Source organism: Haliotis rufescens, unplaced genomic scaffold (assembly GCF_023055435.1).
Source record: "Haliotis rufescens isolate VD_foot unplaced genomic scaffold, xgHalRufe1.0.p SCAF_21, whole genome shotgun sequence".
Lineage (NCBI taxonomy): Eukaryota > Metazoa > Mollusca > Gastropoda > Lepetellida > Haliotidae > Haliotis > Haliotis rufescens.
The window spans coordinates 9604055-9622261 of NW_025963902.1; the positions used below are offsets into that span (position 1 = coordinate 9604055).

At 40.6% G+C, this 18207-nt stretch overlaps 1 protein-coding gene across 8 annotated transcripts in view; it reads left to right on the forward strand.

The window, feature by feature from the left end:
• LOC124150816 (switch-associated protein 70-like) overlaps positions 1-18207 on the forward strand; it is a 53202-nt gene that overhangs the window by 8470 nt on the left and 26525 nt on the right. For all 8 annotated transcript variants that reach the window (XR_007222576.1, XR_007222578.1, XR_007222581.1 and 5 more), the window contains exons 2-3: positions 9956-10555; positions 14518-14664. Coding sequence is in view for 1 of the 8 variants with exons in the window: in XM_048401229.1 (XP_048257186.1) it covers positions 9956-10555; positions 14518-14664 (747 nt within the window). In the remaining 7 variants the exon portion in view is untranslated. The remainder of the gene's footprint in view (positions 1-9955; positions 10556-14517; positions 14665-18207) is intronic.

An 18207-nucleotide genomic window follows, 5' to 3' on the forward strand; every position in this document is an offset into this window, starting at 1 on the left:
AGGAAATACCAGTGAGTTGATATGGTTATAATAGCAGGTTCAGTAGGAAACTATATGTAAGTAGGCACTTATCATCCTTATCAGTGTAGTGGACCCTTATTGGACCGCTCAATGTAACTTAGCAACTGGACTGTTGACTAAATATCGCTGTTGTAGATCCTTATTGGCCCACAGAGTGTAACATAGGAACTGGTCTGTTGAATAAATATTGCTGTTGTAGGTCCTTATTGACCCACACAGTGTAACATAGCAACTGGACTGTAGAATAAATAGCGCTGTTGTAGGTCCTTATTGACCTACACAATGTAACATAGCAACTGGACTGTGGAATAAATATTGCTGTTGTGGGTTCTTATTGACCCACACAGTGTAACATAGCAACTGGACTGTTGAATAAATAGCGCTGTTGTAGGTCCTTATTGACCTACACAGCGTAACATAGCAACTGGACTGTGGAATAAATATTACTGTTGTAGGTCCTTATTGACCCACACAGTGTAACATAGCAACTGGACTGTGGAATAAATATCGCTGTTGTAGATCCTTATTGACCCACACAGTGTAACATAGGAACTGGACTGTGGAATAAATATCGCTGTTGTAGATCCTTATTGACCCACACAGTGTAACATAGCAACTGGACTGTGGAATAAATATCGCTGTTGTAGATCCTTATTGACCCACACAGTGTAACATAGGAACTGGACTGTGGAATAAATATCGCTGTTGTAGATCCTTATTGACCCACACAGTGTAACATAGGAACTGGACTGTGGAATAAATATCGCTGTTGTAGATCCTTATTGTCCCACACAGTGTAACATAGCAACTGGACTGTGGAATAAATATCGCTGTTGTAGATCCTTATTGACCCACACAGTGTAACATAGGAACTGGACTGTGGAATAAATATCGCTGTTGTAGATCCTTATTGACCCACACAGTGTAACATAGGAACTGGACTGTGGAATAAATAGCGCTGTCGTAGATCCTTATTGACCCACACAGTAATGTCAGACACAGCAACTGGACTGTTGAATGAATATCACCATTTGGTGGAGCTGTGATGGTGTTTATATGGTTGATGACTTTACAATGTTCATGAATCCAGTCCTCATAATTCACGCTAACCTGCTTTCCCGACACTACTGAGGACAAGTACAAATCGAATGATAGCAGTCCTCATTGACTGAATATTTGAAGGCTATAATTCTGAACCTGTTCAGAATGTTTCAATACTTCAATTTTACTACCAAATGGAACGGAATAAAACTGATAGCAAATGTAAACATAGTAAGCATATTTGTGTCGTTCAACAGGACTGGCTACAGACTCAATCTCATTAGAATCAGATCTTAGTTTTCGCTACCGCTAAACAAAGATCTGAGGACATCCCATTACGGGTCACGTCAGGATGACCTTTCGCGAATTTTGACCGACCAATGAAATGACTGACAAGAAATCGACATTAGCAAGTCAGAAGGCAGCTCTCTCAAGCTTTATGACACTAGTTTCAAACTGGCGACTATGCTTCGAAACATATTTTGACGTATTCTCGATTAAAAAATTAAAACTGATAAGAAGAACATTCTGGAACGGCTTACAGATGGCTTAGATTGTATGGATTTAATCATAAAACCCGTGACTGTCGTTCAGAATACCCCGTGTTAAATATTTTGTGGTTGCATGATAAGAAAACACATTCCGACAGTCACTTTCATGATCTGGTAAGCGACGCTCTGATTGGTTGGATGAAAGGTCGTTCTGACGTGACCCTTGATGGGATGTCCTCAGATCTTTGTTTAGCGATAGCGAGAACAAAGATCTGATTTTAATGAGATTGCTACAGACTCTTGAGGACGAGTGAAATAAGTTTAACAGTAGTCCTGTGGACTAACATGAAAAAAGGAATTGTTTAGGCAGAAGTGATATTTTTTCAAACTGAGTTATTTTACTTGTCTTTTTTTTTTGTAATATGGAACAAGGGCAACTCAGTCGACTATAAGGACTGCAATGTACTGAGTTGTATCTCTTGGCAATACCAGAATTTGCTCAAATATGGCATTTTGGTTGTTCTTGAATCATTGTAGGATCCTGTTTCCAAGTAGGATTGGGCCAAGAAAGTCTCAGGAGTCGACTATGAGGACCAGTTCATGAGAAGGTCCGGTCAGATCGCCGATTGGGTCGGGTCCGAGGGTCCCTTTTTTCGCAATCTTTTGTTTCGTTATACCGAGTTTAAAGTTTATGAAGCCTTTAATCCGTCCTCTGTTTCATTGCAGTAACTTAGCAGCAAACTGTGAAATGTTATAAAATTATAATACCAGACGCCATCTTGTTTTCTGGCAGACGAGTCAATATTCATCCTATGACTGGTCAATGCTGATCACATGACAAGTCAATATTTGAGGTCAGTGTCAGATACATTATTTGGGGGTCAACATTGAAATGGTTTGTTTCGTCATGTGGTACGGATTAATACGTACAGATAGGAAAAGCGTATTACAATAATCTGGTAATCCCATTCACACGGTGCAGTCCTAGTGTGTATAGGCCTGGACACCTGCCACTCACATTCAGGAATGCATTTCCTTTACTCGCTTCCTCAGTAATTAGCATGACTAAGATCCCACTGACAGCTGCAAAATAGGATTCCCATTAAAATGCTAGTTCATTCATGCACACATGCATGTATTCATGCATACTGAAAAATTAAGTATGTCTGCTCAACTTTCAGGAAGAGAAATGACTTTATGCAAGTGTGCCACAGAGCTCTCATTATGATGTTTAAGTGAGGCCTTTAGAATTAGTGTTTTAAGAAATAGAATAATTATCAACCTTCTGTGAACTCGTTGAATGTCTTTTGTCAATATAATAAGCAGTTGTAATTTTGAAAGTTTATCCTCTTCCTCCTCATTGAGCATATGTTGAGGAAAGTAATTAAGGTCTGGACTTGCCAGGTTTATTCAGTCAGTTTAAGCCGGATCTATGGCAGATCCATGGAGGGACACGGATCTATGGTAGACTTTCACATCTATGGCAGATCCATGGTAGGACTCCAATCCATGGAAGATTCTCACATCTATGGCAGATCCATGGTAGGACACAGATCCATGGTAGACTTTCACATCTATGGCAGATCCATGGTAGGACTCCGATCCATGGAAGATTCTCACATCTATGGCAGATCCATGGTAGAACACGGATCTATGGTAGACTCTCACATCGATGGCAAATCCATGGTAGATCCATGGTAGGACATGGATCCATGGTAGATTCTCACATCTATGGCAGATCCATGGTAGATTCTCACATCTATGGCAGATCCATGGAAGGACACAGATCCATGGTAGATTCTCACATCTATGGCAGATCCATGGAAGGACATGGATCCATTGTAGATTCTCACATCTATGGCAGATCCATGGTAGGACTCCGATCCATGGTAGATTCTCACATCTATGGCAGATCCATGGTAGGACACGGATCTATGGTAGACTCTCACATCGATGGTAGATCCATGGTAGGACTCCGATCCATGGAAGATTCTCACATCTATGGCAGATCCATGGTAGGACACGGATCTATGGTAGACTCTCACATCGATGGTAGATCCATGGTAGATTCTCACATCTATGGCAGATCCATTGAAGGACATGGATCCATGGTAGATTCTCACATCTATGGCAGATCCATGGAAGGACATGGATCTCACATATGTTTCTCAACCATTTTCTTTAAAAATGTAATGGTATTTGGTACAGTATATCAGGAATATTGCGAGTATGGCATTTAAAAACAAACAAACACTCATTGATCATAAGTTAAATCAGTTAATATTCAATGTTTTCATAAAGGTTGTTGTTACATTCATAGCAATGTTCTGGAAGCATGCATTTTTCAGGCAACAAACTTTCTTCTTCACTATAAGTTGATTGTTTTCCTACATCATGAGCCTTAAAGGGGGCACAGGTGGCCGTGTTGTCTGAGGTGCCGCGATTCACTGTGCAGAGTTGCATCCCTTGGGTGCGCCAGAAATCTATAAGTGTGGGTTCGAATCCTAGGTTCACCCCGATAGTGTTTTTAGTTTTGTCAGCGCCATGCATCACTTCAGGCTTTCCTCCCACAACGAACGAACGAACGAACGAACGAACGAATGAATGAGTCTTAACTTGATGCACTATTGATTTACATTGTACTGAACCTTATGGCTATTATAGTAATGAATATAGTGAATGTCTGGTTAGTTTTAGTTGAAGTTAAATTACATCCATGATATATATATTGTGGAGGTATGTCGGGTTGCAGATAATTGTTTGAGACATTGAGTATTCACTCACACGCCATCATTCACATTGGGTATTGATCGTTTTCTATGGGTATTCAATATATTTTACTCCCTTAGGTCATGTCTATTTAGGGTACATATTTTAAAACCAGTAAGTAAACATTTAAAAAAAAAATGAGTTTTTATTGCAATAAGCTGGATGTAGCACTATAGTGCTAGCTCACTGAGATACCGTGCCGCAGTTTAACATGAACACCCCACTCAAACACAGAGTATACTGACTCCGAGCCGACCAGTCCTTGTTTTAGCCCCTTAATGCCGAGCACCAGACAGGGTAACAACAAGTACCGGTACCATCTTTTAACGTCTTTTGGTATGATGCGGTCGGGGATCGAACCCCGGACCTTCCGCTCTCCGGGCGTACACTCTATCACTAGACCACGGAGGCAGTCTTTGTACAGGTGATGTATGTATAGGCGGCATAGTAGAAATAAAAGACAAAAGTACGCAATAATTGTCAAATGTTACAAAAAGACAACATAATGAAAAAAACACCAATGTGTACTAAAGAACATCAGTCTGCCTGAAAGGACACTAAACAAGTTTAATCAACTTGTTCCGCTGTGTATATAATAACTGCATCCCGAGGTGCACAATGTATTACATTTTCATAACATCGGAAAAGTGAATGTTGTGCGAGAACAAGCTAATTTACAAAACTCAGAATGTTTTACGAATTGCAGCACCATCTGGCATTCTTTATTGTCAACGTCCTTTAGCAGCTTAGGATCCTTTCGTGCGTACTGACGTTCTTTATGTATTGGAGAAAACATGCTCACAAGGTTTTGGTAGACAGAGCATGCCCTGGGGAGAGGGAAAAACCAAGGGGGCGAAGCTCCCGCGTTTTTTCCCGACCCCCAGGGCATGCTCTGTCTACCAAAACCGAGGGAAAGAGTTTTTCCATGCTTATAAACCGAAAAAAGAAACTTAAAACAACATTTATCAACATTTTTATGTTTCGAACATACCTTCCATGAATCTTAGGAAACGTGCGTAAAATATCTGTTGCTGGCGTACGGATCTTGAAAAGGACATTCTAAAAACCAGTGAGGCTTATCAACACCTCTGTAGCCTCGTGGTACACTCACTGGGCTACAGATATGAAAGTTGCGAGTTCGATCCTCGGGAATATAAAGAAAACATTTGTCATTTGATTTTACATTTCATTACATGTTACAATCTGAACGGAAGTTATATTAATAAAATACCCAGGACATTATATAAAATCCCTGGGATATTATATAATATCTCTGGGATATTATATAAAATCCCAGGGACATGAGATTTATTTATTTATTTATGTTTATGAGATTTAACCCGACTGGAAAGTAAAACCGAAAGAAGTCTCTTACTTAATAGCGATCCCAATGAATAGGTTTATAATACACATTATTTTTTCTTTTCATTATGACGTCTTTTCGTAACATTTGACTATTATATTGCATACTTTTGACCTTTATTTTGGACTTTGTATTTTTTAACCAGCGTAAATGTACTCGGGTTTGCAAGCTGAAAAGACAACTTTGGGTAATTATGCAATGAGTTGTTACACTAGTAAAGTTTTGAAATTGATCAGCATGTTTTTATGCACGCAGCTCCAAATTAATTGGTTTATGATGATTTATTTTGCGTATTTTTACACAAGTTCACAGCGTATATGGAGCTCTGTATATTTCCTCAGTGCTGGGGACAGATTTATAAGCATACCTATAGGTTAATCCATGGATATATTTATCAATAAAAAAATCAGATATGAAATTTTTTAATTGTCTCAAACCTTATAAATGTAAATGCAGAAACAGTTTGAGAAATTAACGGCCATTCGTGTGTAATTGAGGTGTTTATCTATGAACCTAAGCACTTTCATTTAACCTTAGGGAAAAAACTCCTAAGATTTTAACATCCCAAGCTATGTTTTGTAGACGGAAGAAAAAATAAATTCTCCAGTCTTACTCGGGACAGGATCAGTGAAGGTCAAAGGTCACTTCCTTTACTTGTGTGTGTGTGTAGATGTAAGTCTTGTAAGAGGGTATTAGCATTAGGCAAAGTCTGTGTAAACAAGAGCTGCTTAGACTGACTGACTAATACATGTTCTCCAAGCAGGTTAATGGTGGGCCAAGAGCTTGCAGCTTAAGGATGTAAAGGTCTAGGGTTTTACTTGCAGTGTTTGAAATAATTTTAAAACCCAACAAGACAGTCGGGCAGATGATCCATAAATGTTGCCTGTCCATCTTTAAAGTTACCTGCCCGCATTCAGACATTATAAATTTGGAAAATCACAAAAAATAAGAGACAAATCGCATCTTGATTCAGTTGAAATAATGCAAAACAGTCACTTTAGAATCTACGAGGTAGGGGTGACTATTGGTCTGGAAATCACTATTGCGATAACTATTGATATTGAAAGAAACTATTGCAATAACTAGGGCTGCAACGATACAGGAAGGTCACGATACGATACGTATCTCGATATTCTGGTCACGATACGATACGTATCGCGATACGCAATGATAAAAAAAGATTACTCCAGTACTCAAGCATATATTGAATTTCAAGGCTTGAAGCATGTCAGGATGGGACCTTTCATGATTTTGGAACAGTCAAAATTATTATATAATAACAAGACTACTTGTCAAGCTTCAAAGTGGAGCGTTCGGTTCCAAATTCAATTTAGCGGGGTTAAATCTACAGGTAACCTAGCTCTACATTGAACACAGTATGTTTATCTCCTTAATATATATATATAAAACTGATTGTACATACAGATGCTATTTTCTTCATACTAACGTAAATATTACTCATATTACTCGGCATGGTCAGTTGCCACCAGTTTGTAATCATAGATGCAGGGAGGTTTCAACAATGTGAGAGAAAAACTCACGACTGCGTTTCTGTCGTATTGTCAATTTCGAAGTGAAACATCATTTGTGAATGAAAGATTTTAGGTTAAACGATACAAATAATAACAAATTTTTCTTTACCCTATATACCGGAACAGATGAAATACTGCCATACGTATCGTATGAAAGGTGTATTACATACATAGATGTATAATGTTCTATTTATTGCAAAAAAAGATGTCTACATACAGAGGCAAATTTTAGTGTTTAACTATAAGGACAGCAAGTTGCAACAGCAGCGGAACCACAATTTGTAGAATGACGTCAACAGCTATGACATCGTTTCTTGTGCGACGTCATTCCGACCTCACGTCACACTAAGATTTGAATGATGTCAACAATGCTGTCTGGATGACGGAAACAATACACTGTTGCGTGAGTGAGTGAGTGAGTATGGTTTTACGCCGCTTTTGGCAATATTCCAGCAATATCACGGCGCAGGACACTAGAAATGGGCTTCACACATTGTACCCGGGAATCGAACCAGGGTCTTCCCCATGACGACCAACCGCTTCAACCACCAGGCTACCCGACCGCCCCTCTCGTGATGTGATATGACCCTAGGATGCATATGATTTTTATGAACCAGGATATGTTTCCTTGTGGGTAATAAACCAGAATACCAGTAAATCTGTGCAGTCAAGTGTGGATAATGGCAGATGTATTGCATGCAGGATACTTGATACAGTAGTGAGACGGACATCCTGGTGGTCAGGGAAACTGTATGGTTAATCAGAGCTCCAGATAAGCTTTTGGTGTTGTGGGTATTTTACGCATGCATTTTAAAATCATTGGGTATCAGTAATTCTATCTGGGTATTCAAATTTCAAATTTCTGTTACCCACTAGTTTTTGCACATGTGGGTATTTAAGTTAAATATTTAAAAACACTATTCATCTAGTCCCTGCAAACTGGTGTTGTGTGGGTTCGAGAGCTTTGTAGGATTCAAAAATACCACGATACTTCCACAAGAACGTGTGATGGCAAATGATCATGATGTAACTATCATCGTGGAGTTTGACAGGGTTGATGGAATGCCCGTTTATAATTTCAAAATAAGTTGCTGATTTGCGAATCGAATACGCAGGGTTACTTCACAATATTTTGATGATACGCACAAGTTTTATTTTTGTAGCGTATCTGTAATGTTCGTTGCGTATTTGATACGCTTGGATTTTATTTTACTGCGTATTTCTGCATTTCTGACGCGTATTTTACGCAGATACGCAGCTTATCTGGAGCTCTGGGTTAATGATGCAGAACTGTTCCCAAATATATTTTCAATCACTCGATACTTTCACAGATGTCATCATAGCTAATGTCTGACACTTTTAGCTCACCTGGCAGAGAGTCTAGTACGATTATTTTGTGGTTCTGCATTGTTTATCATCTGTTGTCTGTGAGTGAGTGTTTGAGTGAGTGATTGAGTGAGTGAGTTGGGTTTAACGGCACTTTTAACAGTATTCCAGTTATATCACGGCGTGTCAGTTTAATGTGGGAGGAAGGCCTGAAGTGATGCAGGTCTCAGACGTTTACCACTTCGGTGAAACCCACGAGCACGGGTATGGTGCTGACAAACCTAGAAACATAATCTGGGCGAACCGGTATTCGAACCCACAATCATAAGTTTCTGGCGTGCTCAAGGGACGCAACTCTGCACAGCGAATCGCGGCGCCTTAGACGACTGGGCCACCCGTACCCCGTGTTGTCCGCCATAATCATATTCCCAGGAACCATTGGACCAATGAAGCTGAAACCTCTCTAAATTGCTCCAACCAATAATGTGTTTTTCCGGTAATTACCATTTTGTTACTGATAAAATTAGAATTGGACTGTTAATTCATGTGATTTTCCATCCCTGGACCAACAAATAAAGTACCCTATAAATCTTTGTTGTTGAATATAACTGGAATATTGCTGAGTGCAGCGTTATACAACAAACAACAAACAACAACCAATCATTTGATTGCATCAATGATCATGCCTGAAGATATTTATGTCTTGCAAGTTTGTATGCAGTAGTCAGATGACATGTACACATGAACAATTAAATATTCATTTGATCGTGTCTGAAGCTATTTCATACCAAATGGAAAATGTTAAGCTTCAAGTTTCTATTCAGGTTGTTTGAAAAAAGAATCGGCATAGTTTTTTGCTTTTGTATTTTGTGGACACAGACATATACAGATTCATGAGACAAAATGTTCACAGTTTTTATATACATGTATATATTTGCCAGGCTTCCATCAGGACCTACAGACTTTAGCTGCAGGCCCTGACTAAACTCAACTGGCCCTCATTTAAAATAGATCTTCAACAACCCATGCTTGCCGTAAAAGGCGACTATGCTTGTCGTAAGAGACTTACGGGATCGGGTGGTCAGGCTCGCTGACTTGAATGATGCGACATCGTACCCCAATTACGTGGATAGATGCTCATTATGTCAATCACTGGATGGTCTGGCCCAGACTTGATTATTTACAGACCTCTGTCATATAGCTGGAATATTGCTGAGTGCGACGTTGAACAACAAACAAACAAACAAACAAACAAACAAACAAAACATTTGACAATAGGTCATCAGTCATGACCATGACAGGATAACTACCGGTATATTCATAAGAAAATAGGGTGTTCTTTACCTTCTTTCGAGTAGTATACTTTTAAAATCCACAATTTTAACTGACTTATCAAACGTTTGTTTTTATAGGTGTTAACGAACAATATCGGCCGGGTGTTTGATGTGGAGAAGGCCGAGGAGCTGCTGGACAACATCGAATACTCAACATCGCGGCAGTCCTTGACCTTCACCAAGTTCTATGAGGTCATCGAAAACGACTTACTGTTTCAACTGAACGGCAACCTCAGCAGCAGCTCCACATCGCACATCTTGGAACAAATAGACAATATCTGCTGGATGCTATGCGAAACAAAATACGTGAAAAAGAACAACAATGACACTGGACAGGTGCAGAAGTTGTACGACAAGGAAATATTCAAGCTGGTCAAAGTGTTTAATTTCTGTGTGGAAGTGAGCGAGGATGACCGTAAAGTTATTTTTCCACTGACAATTGACGTAGAGGAGGCTCAGCATGTGTGCTGTATTATGTCCCGAAGCCTGGGGCTGTGTGTCGATCGCAAGCGGGAGTTTTCCAGGAAGGGAGATAATCCACAGCTAGGGGATCAGTTGGTTGGTTTTCCTGCTTTCCTTGATGGACTAGAGGCTTGTTTTCATGATCTGAGTGCGATGGACCTATCACAGGGGATACACGAGGTGCACGATATGATTATTGGAGATACGCTAAAAAAGGTATGCACACTTCACGTTTTTCATATTGTACTGATACTGTTTTAACTTGGTTGGTTTGTTGTTTTACGCCACACTCAGCAATATTCTGGCTATATGACGGCGGTCTGTAAATAATCGAGTCTGGACAAGACAATCCAGTGATTGACATGAGCATCAATCCGTGCAATTGGGATGGATGAAATGTAAACAAAGTCAGCGAGCCTGACCACCCGATCCCGTCAGTCGCCTTTATGACAAGCATAGTCGCCTTTTACGGCAAGCATGGGTTGCTGAAGACCTATTCTACCCAGGATCTTCACAGGTCCCTTTTAAAGTGAAATTATAGCTTGAATGATGCTAAGTGTGGTGTTAAACAGAGAAACAGACAAGGAAATAAAACTTTGTTGTACAATAAAGATCCTGTGAAGATCTGGGTAGAGAATAGGTCTTCAGCAACCCATGCTTGCTGTATGAGGCGACTATGCTTGTCGTAAAAGGCGACTATGCTTGTCGTAAAAGGCGACTAATGGGATCGGGTGGTCAGGCTCGCTGACTTGGTTGTTGTCATTGTTTCCCAATTGCAGGGATTAATGCCTCTTTATGTCATCACTGGATTGTTTGGTCCAGACTCTATTATTTACAGACCGCTGTCATATAGCTGAAATATTGCTGAGTGCGAAGTTAAACAAACAAATAAACAAACATTAATTAATTACATTGTCTAGACTGAGACTGAAAATGGAAACCATATAGTGGGAAATTGTATCTCTTTCAGAGTTAGATACCGTGAGTGACATCTAGCTTGTCTGTTTGTCACATCAGAATTGTTGTTTATGTAACTTTTATGGTGAAAGTTACTGGTCCTTATAGATAATCACTTGTCTTGGATTAGTGCTAGATAGTTGTGTTCATTTTTAGCTCGCCTGGGGGCGGTCAGGTAGCCTAGTGGTTAAAGCGTTCGCTCGTCACGCCCAAGACCCGGGTTCGATTCCCAACATGGGTACAATGTGTGAAGCCCATTTCTGGTGTTCCCTGCTGTGATATTGCTGGAATATTGCTAAAAGCGGCATAAAACCATACCCACTCACTTTAGCTCGCCTGCCTGAAAGTCAAGTGAGCATCTGTCATGGCCTGTCTGTCTGTCATGAACACTGGACCAGTGAAGCCGAGTCAATACGGTACTCGGTACCCACAATGATAACACCCAATTTGTTCAACTGTTTCTTTACAGACTGCCATCTTATAGCTGGAACTGACTTAACTCTACCATGTCTACAGGCCCTCATTTAAAGTAGACCCATGAAGATCCGGGGTAGAATGGGTCTTCAGCAACCCATGCTTGCCGTAAAAGGCGACTATGCTTGTCGTAAGAGGCAAAGAACGGGATCGGGTGGTCAGACTCGCTGACTTGATTGATGCATGTCATCGTATCCCAATTGCGTGGATCAATGCTCATGATGTCAATCACTGGATGGTCTGGTCCAGACTTGATCATTTACAGACCGCTGTCATATACATGATATAGCTGGAATATTGCTGAGTGTGGCGTTATACAACAAACAAACAAACAAACAAACCTTGCATATACAACTATTTTATGATCACACCAGGAACACCCATGTCAGTGTACTTCTCAAATATAATATGCAGGGCTCCAGTTAAAAAAAATCCATTACACAGTTAAGTTAGAATTGCTTGCACACTTGGGCTGGTATGAGTCCAAAATTACTACCAAGGTACTCGACCCCCAATTACCCGAATCTACCTAGGAACCCAGTGTAGGCCTCAAGATTTAGCTGCAAATTTCCGATTGGGAACTGTTTTACCAGGGCACTGGCAAAAAAATATTTAGATACACATAAAAAAAGATCTGATCATAAATACACAGAAGTTGACTCAAGCTTAATCTTTACTCAAACGTCAGTAAACACTTCACTCGACAAGATTTGGAAGGAATGTGTGCATAGTCAGAAAGAAATGCAAACATTAGCGCCTTGTTATGTAACCATGGAGTTTTATTGTTATTGTCATTGAACAATATATCACATGATTAACCATGGGTTTGGGTAGTCCTGTGGGTACCTGGGTCCTACTTAAGACCAGCCGACCCCAGTTACCTGTCCCAGCCCTATTGCATACAAATACACCTTTGAAGATCCGGGGTAGAATAGGTCTTCAGCAACCCATGCTTGCCCTAAAAGGTGGCTATGCTTGTCGCAAGAGGCGACTAAAGGGATCGGGTGGTCAGGCTCGCTGACTTGGTTGATGCATGTCATCGATCCCAATTGCGTGGATCGAAGCTCATGATATTAATCACTGGATTAAACTTGATTATTTACAGACCGCCGTCATATAGTTGGAATATTGCTGAGTGCAGCGTAAAACAACAAACAACCAACCAAGCATACAAATATGCATGTAACATAATCTTGAACACAATAATCTTGACTGTAACCATGGTAACGTTAAACCCCATTTTACCTCACCATCTGCATCCTAATACCTGAAACCATGGAAACAGTTCAACCACCTCTGTGGTCTAGTGGTAGAGCATCCACCCTGAGAGCATCATACCAAAAGACGTTAAAAGATGGTACTTGTTGTTACCCTGTCTGGCGCTAAGTTATTTCTCTATTCAACCATATGAAAAAATCAGAAGGAATGGGTGCATAGTCAAAAAGAAATGCGAACATTAGTGGCTTGTAGTGTAACCATAGAGTTCAAGATAATTTTGGTCATTAAACAATATATCACCTGACTCAGCACAGGTCCGGGTAGTCCTGTGGGTACCTTGGTCCTACTCAGTACCCACCGGACCCGGGGTCCTACTTGCTACCCACCCGACCCGGGTACCCAAGTACCCGAGTTACCCGTCCCAGCCCTAGTACAAGCAGCCACACACACACACACACACACACACACACACACACACACACACACACACACACGTGCATGCACATCGCTATATAAGTTACCCGAGTTACCCGTCCCAGCCCTAGTACAAGCAGCCACACACACACACACACACACACACACACACACACACACACACACACACACACACACACACACACACACACACACACACACACACACACACACACACACACACACACAAACACACACACAAACACACACACACACGTGCATGCACATCGCTATATAAGTGCAATAATCCTGGACGCGACGTTTAACCCAATTTCACCTCACCTCACCTGAAACAGTTCATGATTCATGAACATCTCAGGTAAAGGTGTTTTGAAAAGGTAATGAGTCCTTGGCCCAATTGTGACGGAGACTAGCATGTCACTGAAAACAAATAAAAGATAAAATATTATCAGTTCCATCCTGTATAGTGTTATCCATGACCATGCTGTGGCTTGTTATCAGTGAAATAAGAGTCTCTAAGTATCTCTAAGATAAGCTCACTTCAGTATTTTTTTCTGAGAAAACTTGCCCCCATTTGCAGACACTTCGTGATTTGATGCACTTCGCGATGTAAACCCGTTTTATCACAATATAGATCATAATTATCGATCAGATCGTCCCAACCGGGGGCCACCATTTTGTGTGAAGCAAACGCAAGTGATATGAGAGGTGGAATCTGATTGGTCCATAGGAGAGGCTCAGAAGGGACATAAATGGTAATAGCCACTGGTGGCGCTACGATCGAGCTGAGTAATTCCAGCCTAGTTTGGCAAGGGTGGAAACTGGACTTTTAAAGTCAGTTAACTCTCTTGCCTTGGGAAGATGATCTTAGAGATACTTGTCAAGACTGAAATTTTGTTCTAGAGAAGGGACCTTTAGTGTTTTTTTCACATTTAATCAGTTTTTCTGATGAGGTAAAGCAGCCCAAGTGGCCATCTCTTTTTAACGCTTTAAACGACTTTTTATAGTTAATATTCACTACTATATGAACAAACAAAATTCTAATGTGCTCCATGGCGGGGGATAGTGATAACGCTGTTTTCTTGTTCCCACAGGGTCACATGGTCAAATTTGGCAACCGACTGACAAGTTGGAAGGAGCGCTGGTTTGTGCTGACTGCCCAGGAGTTGCGGTACTACACGGGGTGTGACGAGCGAGAACTAAAGGGGGCCATTGATGTCACAAAGGCCTGCAAGGTCGAGGTAAGCACCGTGTGCGAGATTCGCTAAATGTAATTTATTACATGCGGAAAGCGCACGTTAAATCCCAGAACGAACGAACGGTAAGCACGGATCTTGTTTCACATACCGTATATCGCCATCTATGAAACGACTCCACGTGTAAGGCAATCCCCCTGTAAAAGCCTTCAAAATCGATGCTAATTTATATACCCCATTTATAAACATATGTTAAACATATATGTTGACATATAATTTTCAAACTACAACAGATATGATTTGTTTGTTTCTCACAACAAATATGACTTTCAGCGAGTCAATGTATGGCATTTATGATATATATATATCCATTCTCTATCCACTAAAGTTCGTTTCAAGGCATCAATGGCGGTAATCTGACTGTGGTTGCTATAAATTATGGTGTGTTGTGTGATCTTCCGATCACTTCACATACGATTTCGCCGAAATTAATATAAACTATATTGAATGAAATTTGGAATAAAATGAATAAAATAGATCACAAACAATAGTCCAGATATAAAATGAACATTTTTTATGACCAGACAGTGTAATAACATGATTAGTTTGCAACAGATTTGCTGACATGGTAATTCCGGTGTTACATGCTCTCAGTAATATGTCTGTTTTGGGGAAAAAAACATCAAAACTCTTCATCCTTATGATAAGACGACGCCCCTTGAAAGCCCCCTAATTCTAGGTACGAAAAACTTGCCTTATACACAGCGATACAATAGTTTATATCATAGATATCATGGATATATGGATTTAAAAACAAGTTTTAGTTCATGCAATGATAAATTGATGCAAGTTTTTGTTTCGGTTGCTTGTGTGCTTTTCGGTGATGTAGATATTGTTTTTGTGTTAATTTGATGTTTGTGGACACGGTAGACTTGCATTCTTTTTCATTGAATTTTCTTTGTGTTTTACATGATGCAGAAATCCTGCACCTCTGATTCTAAGTTTGACAAACTACTTGTAGTTATATTTGCTATGTGTCATTGTCGATGCAACATTTTTAACAAAGACTGGTTATTGATCATGAAGTTTGTGAATATTTCGCAAATTGTATGGTACATAAATTACAATTACCATTTTAGTAACAATTCTGACAATCCAGCACATTCGGACTTCTCTACAATCTTTTGAAAATGATATTAGATCTGAATTAAGAATTCTTCTGCTTGAAAATCCTGATATCGATAAATAGATATCTTATATTAATATGCTAGCCAATCACAGAAGAGCATTCTATTCTTCCTTGGACTCTGTGTATTGCATTCAATAGTGTTGCTGAGCATTTGCTAGGCAGTAAACATGACCAAGAAAAAACCATTTGAAATGTGTTGCATTTTGTTTACCATTAACAAACATAGCTGCAAGCAAGTCAAAATTACAGAATGCTTCTAATTCCGATGCACAGGTGTCAACGCACCTAAACATCCGGTAAAACCTTAATTAGCAAAATAAAACAGAGGTTAAGCATGTTAAGGGACCCACCATTAGATATTCTTGTGGGTGAGAAGTCGGGGTGGGGTGGGGTCGGGGCGTGGCGGGGCATGGTGGTGGTGGTTAGCCTAAATATATTTTTTTTAAAAACTCTTGCAACAGTGTTTTTTTTTGTGGTAAATTTTTTTTTTAACATGTATTTTCTGGGACTGTTTATTTTCTTTGATAAAATCCCAGCCCCGCTGAATACCAAATGGTCGGTCCCTAAAGTAGGATCATGAGTGGGAGGTGATGGCCTTGAACAGCTTGAATAGCTGGCAGAAATAATCTGTTTGCGAGTGTTATTGCTACATGTTTTCACAACAATCAGTAGTAGGCCATGAATACTTTCATATTTCAAAGGCTATGTGAAAACCATTCTTTTGTTGTTTTGTGCATTGCATGTTCAGCCCATTTGAACCAGCGGTTCATGTGAGCGGTTGTTGTGGCATGCTGTTGTGGCATGCTGTCTGGCAAGGTGGCAGGAATTGTATATTAGCTGCAGTGCAGGCAGTCATAGTACCATATGAATCACAATGTCAGTCTGGGACTTCAGCCACTAATCGACCGCCTCCGTGGTCTAGTGGTAGAGCATCCACCCGGAGAGCGGAAGGTCCGGGGTTCGATCCCTGGCCGCGTCATACCAAAAGACGTTAAAAGATTGTTACCCTGTCTGGCGCTCGGCATTAAGGGGCTAAAACAAGGACTGGTCGGCTCGGAGTCAGTATACTGTGTCTGAGTTGGGTATTCATGTTAAACTGCGGCATGGTATCTCAGTGAGCTAGCACTATAAATCGGCATCAGTCCGGACTAGTACAAGGAGCCACACAAACACACACACGTACATGCACGTCGCTATATAAGTGCAATAATCTTGGATGCAACGTTAAACCCCATTTCACCTCACCTCACCTCAGCCACTAATCTGAAGCCCAAGTCAAGTAAAATCCTTTTGAAAGCCAAATGTATGTTTAAGGCAGTGAAATTGACTGAGAGAGGATTGGAAATTTTGGACACCTCCCTTTTAAAAATGCTGGATCTGCCTTTGACCTTTGATAGGGATAATCAAATATGTCCGATATATTTATATATTCACTTGTATGAGCATGAGATTTGTGTATCATGGACAGACAGTATCTCACTCAGAGTGAAAGTATCACAGTCCTCGGTCTTGGGACCATTATTGTTTATCATTTATATCAATGATGTTGTTCAACGCATATATCGTGGTATATTAGACAATATGAATACGCTAATATAGACTGAAAATGACGCTAAGAGCTAAGTTCAGGCAATTAGCCACAAAATGTTTTGGCACAGGCTGCGGTAGGATCAACGATATACAAACAAAAATAAGATCAGAGTTGCCTCCTTTGGGCACACCCGAATCCTATGATTGTGGGTTCGAATCCTGGTTCGAACTGATTATGTTTCTAGGTTTGCCAGCACCATAACCGTGCTCGTTGGTTTCACCGAAGTGATAAACGTCTGAGACCTGCATCACTTCGGGCTTTCCCCCCACACTAAGCTGACATGCTGCGATATAACTGGAATTATGTTAAAAGCGGCGTTAAACCCAACTCACTCACTCACTACCCCGATTCTGACAGTGCGTGGCGGCACATGGTCCTATGCACAATGCACAGGTCACAAATCAGGTGAAGTTAAGCAACGTCGGTCTCGGAGGGTCCTTAGATGGGTGGCAGTGTTTGGCAGCTTGGCTCGTGAGAGTTTCTAGGACCTCGGTCCTGCCCCACCCTTGGAAAAGTGACTTTGTTTTAAATGTGCCTCTGTTCACCCAGCAGTGAATGGGTACCCGGTAGGATGGGATGACAGTGTGATTGTTAACCTTCTAGCGCCTAACAGGCAACTTGGGTTGTATACTCCCCAGGGAGCTGAGAATGATTGTTGGGTGCACACTGATCCAGTGACCGGGGTTATAGTAGCGCTTTGAGCATGTCCCTGTGTGGTGTGGAAATATGTGCAATATAAATGGCCTATTATTATTTTTTCAGCACTGCCACCGATTCACTCGAACACTGTGTGAGGGACAATAAATAA